General features: G+C 36.9%; 1 protein-coding gene across 1 annotated transcript in view; it reads left to right on the top strand.

The window, feature by feature from the left end:
- ITFG1 (integrin alpha FG-GAP repeat containing 1) overlaps window positions 1–2616 on the top strand; it is a 67426-nt gene that overhangs the window by 61504 nt on the left and 3306 nt on the right. The window contains exon 16 of the mRNA XM_005426260.3: window positions 348–465. Coding sequence (XP_005426317.1) covers window positions 348–465 — 118 coding nt within the window. The remainder of the gene's footprint in view (window positions 1–347; window positions 466–2616) is intronic.

Here is a 2616-nt window from a genome sequence, read left to right as displayed (position 1 = left end):
TCCTGTGAAAGCTTTCCTGATGCATTTTGCTTTGTCCTAGGCAAGGGCAGCAGATAAATCTCCTAATGAGAAAAAGCTAATTCCCTGAGGATATCCATAGCATTCATGAAAAGTTAAACAGAAACTGTACTTAGACATGGTATTGCTCAAAAATAATTCTATTAAGCCATGTATTTCCAAGTAAACATCATTAAGCTTCAGTCTCTAAATAGAGCTGCTCATTTCTGTAGACCAGGTTGTCACCTGTCTTACCCTAACAGGTTCTTTTCATCTTTGTAAGCAAAATCTGTTTTCTGCTTCTTAATGAAGGGTATTAATGTTTCCTTGGATTTTCTTCTTTCGTGTAGCTGGAGTGCCAAGCTGTATTTGACCCCAAGTAACATTGTACTGCTAACAGCTATAGCCTTAATTGGTGTCTGCGTTTTCATCCTGGCAATAATTGGCATATTACATTGGCAAGAAAAGGTAAGCTAATTTACTAGAATATTTTATTTAACACTCCCTAATATTTTACAGACCTGTACACTGGGTTTTTTTTTTTTTACATTTTTCTACAGTATAGTAACTTCTGACACAGACTGAATTGTCACAAAAGGTGTTACTACTAATTCAATGTTTACCACAAGTTTAAAAATTGGCATTATTTTTATTTAAGCTCTAAGACACTTGAGCTTGTTCATGTTGCTCTTCATTTCCTTTTTTCCATTAAGCTGTTACTTCTAATTGAAATGAGCCATCTTTGTTTCATATCTAAGCTTTCCATTTTGCAGTTTTAAGGAGAACTGTTTTGGAAAACTGGAACATAAACTCAGTTTACTTATCTTGAGTTCTGCTGGTAATCTAAAAACAAGGAGAAAGTCTTTTTTGTGTAACCCTCTTTGCACTGACATTAGCATTCAGAAACATATAGGGAGTCAATTGTGCATATTGGCTGCTTTGCTTTGTGGGTCTGAATTACACATGCAGGGTATAGAAGTCCATTGATTTGAAGAAGCCTTTTGAAAAGGGCCTTTCTTGTCACAAAAGAAATGCATTCCCATTTTTCTTAACTATGCTCAGTTAGTTACGAGCATAGTCACGAGCATACCCAGCTGGCAGGGTTGCCAATAAATGTTACTACATACCCAAACCATAATCTTAGCTGTCAGATAAAATTACTGCACATTCTGACATGGAATAACTGTTTGTTTTTGTGATGGTGGAAATAAAATGACCTTGTTAAACATTCAGACAAGTTTGCGCATGCTTCATATTTAAATGTTATTTGTCTGTCAGTCTTCACTCTTCAAAATGTTAAATACAGTCTCCAACTAATAATAAAGCTGGGAATAAGACACACAAAGCAAAGAAATACAAAGTTTATGATGGCTGTCATTAGCATGTCCTGCTGTACCAGGAAAGCACTGCTCACTTGTAGCTCAGGGCTGGGCACTGCCTGGGTTTAATTCTCTCTCCAACATATCTTTAGCAAACAAGAATAGCAGAAAAGGTACTTGGACTTTGAGTTGGGGAAGGATTACCTGTGTATAATTCCATCTGGAGAAATGGAGATTTAATGGCAACATTCAAAATAGTTTTTATACAATAATTCAAGCATTGTAGTGTAAGGAAGGACTCAGCCCAGAGTGCTTTCAGAGCTGTTTTCAGTCCCAGGTGTGTGTGAATGAAGTGGTATATTGGTTTTATTATAAACTCATTTTCAACTCTGCAGCACAAAATAGGCACAAATATTTGGACAAATTTTCTGTATTTTCATACCATTGTATAAATATGTGTTAATTCCTACATTCTTCCTATAGATTTTTACCTTCCCAATGTTTCGAAGTGGTTGAGATATTGAACAGATAAGAATGTTCACCAAAGCTGTGTTGTGCATCATTGACATGTGTAAAGTTAAACTCCAAAGTTCCTTGTTTCCAAGCTTGTTCTTAGTTTACTGTCTCTCAACAGTTCTCTCCTAAAAATACTGTCCTGGCTAAATGCCTGTCCCTTGCAGATCTCTGGAGCACATGGAGCAAAGAAAGGAATGGGAAATGAACTGGCACTTAAAATCTTTTCTTTCCCCCAGAGAACGTATGTGTCTGCAAGCTGCAGTGTTTTATTCAGCAGTTTAAATAAATCCTGGACTTTGACCTCTGCAGATAAATAGTAACAGGAGCCCTTTGTCTACACTAGTTCTTACACACTCATCTGCCAGCCAGGTATTGGAGTACTGAAATAACTGTAGGGTTTAAGGGTAGGTGTTGCTCTGTCTTGCCTCAGAAATGTTGAATGCATTGAAGAAAAAAAAGCTTTGAAATCTCAGTTACTAGATTTTAGTTTTGATACACCAAATGAAAGAGAAAATGAGGAAGAATTGACACCATTATTCATCTTACAACAAAGACAGTCCTGCTACATTTGCTACAGCCCTCGATAGTCCTTATCCTCATTCTTGAGAACTTGCTTTGGGGTCATGAGGCTGGTCATGGAAACACTGCACAGTGATGGAAATACTGCTGGAGAGGCTTTGCTGGATCCAGCAGAGTATCAGTTACTGTCAAATTTGAAGCAGTAATTTTTTCAGGAAGCATACAAGAAATTGAGTGGAAATTGTTTTCTAAGTGAGACTGTGAA

This window comes from Geospiza fortis, unplaced genomic scaffold, assembly GCF_000277835.1.
Source record: "Geospiza fortis unplaced genomic scaffold, GeoFor_1.0 scaffold79, whole genome shotgun sequence".
In the NCBI taxonomy this organism is placed as follows: domain Eukaryota; kingdom Metazoa; phylum Chordata; class Aves; order Passeriformes; family Thraupidae; genus Geospiza; species Geospiza fortis.
Note: the sequence above shows the minus strand (reverse complement) of the source record. Positions and strands in the feature narration are given on the sequence as shown.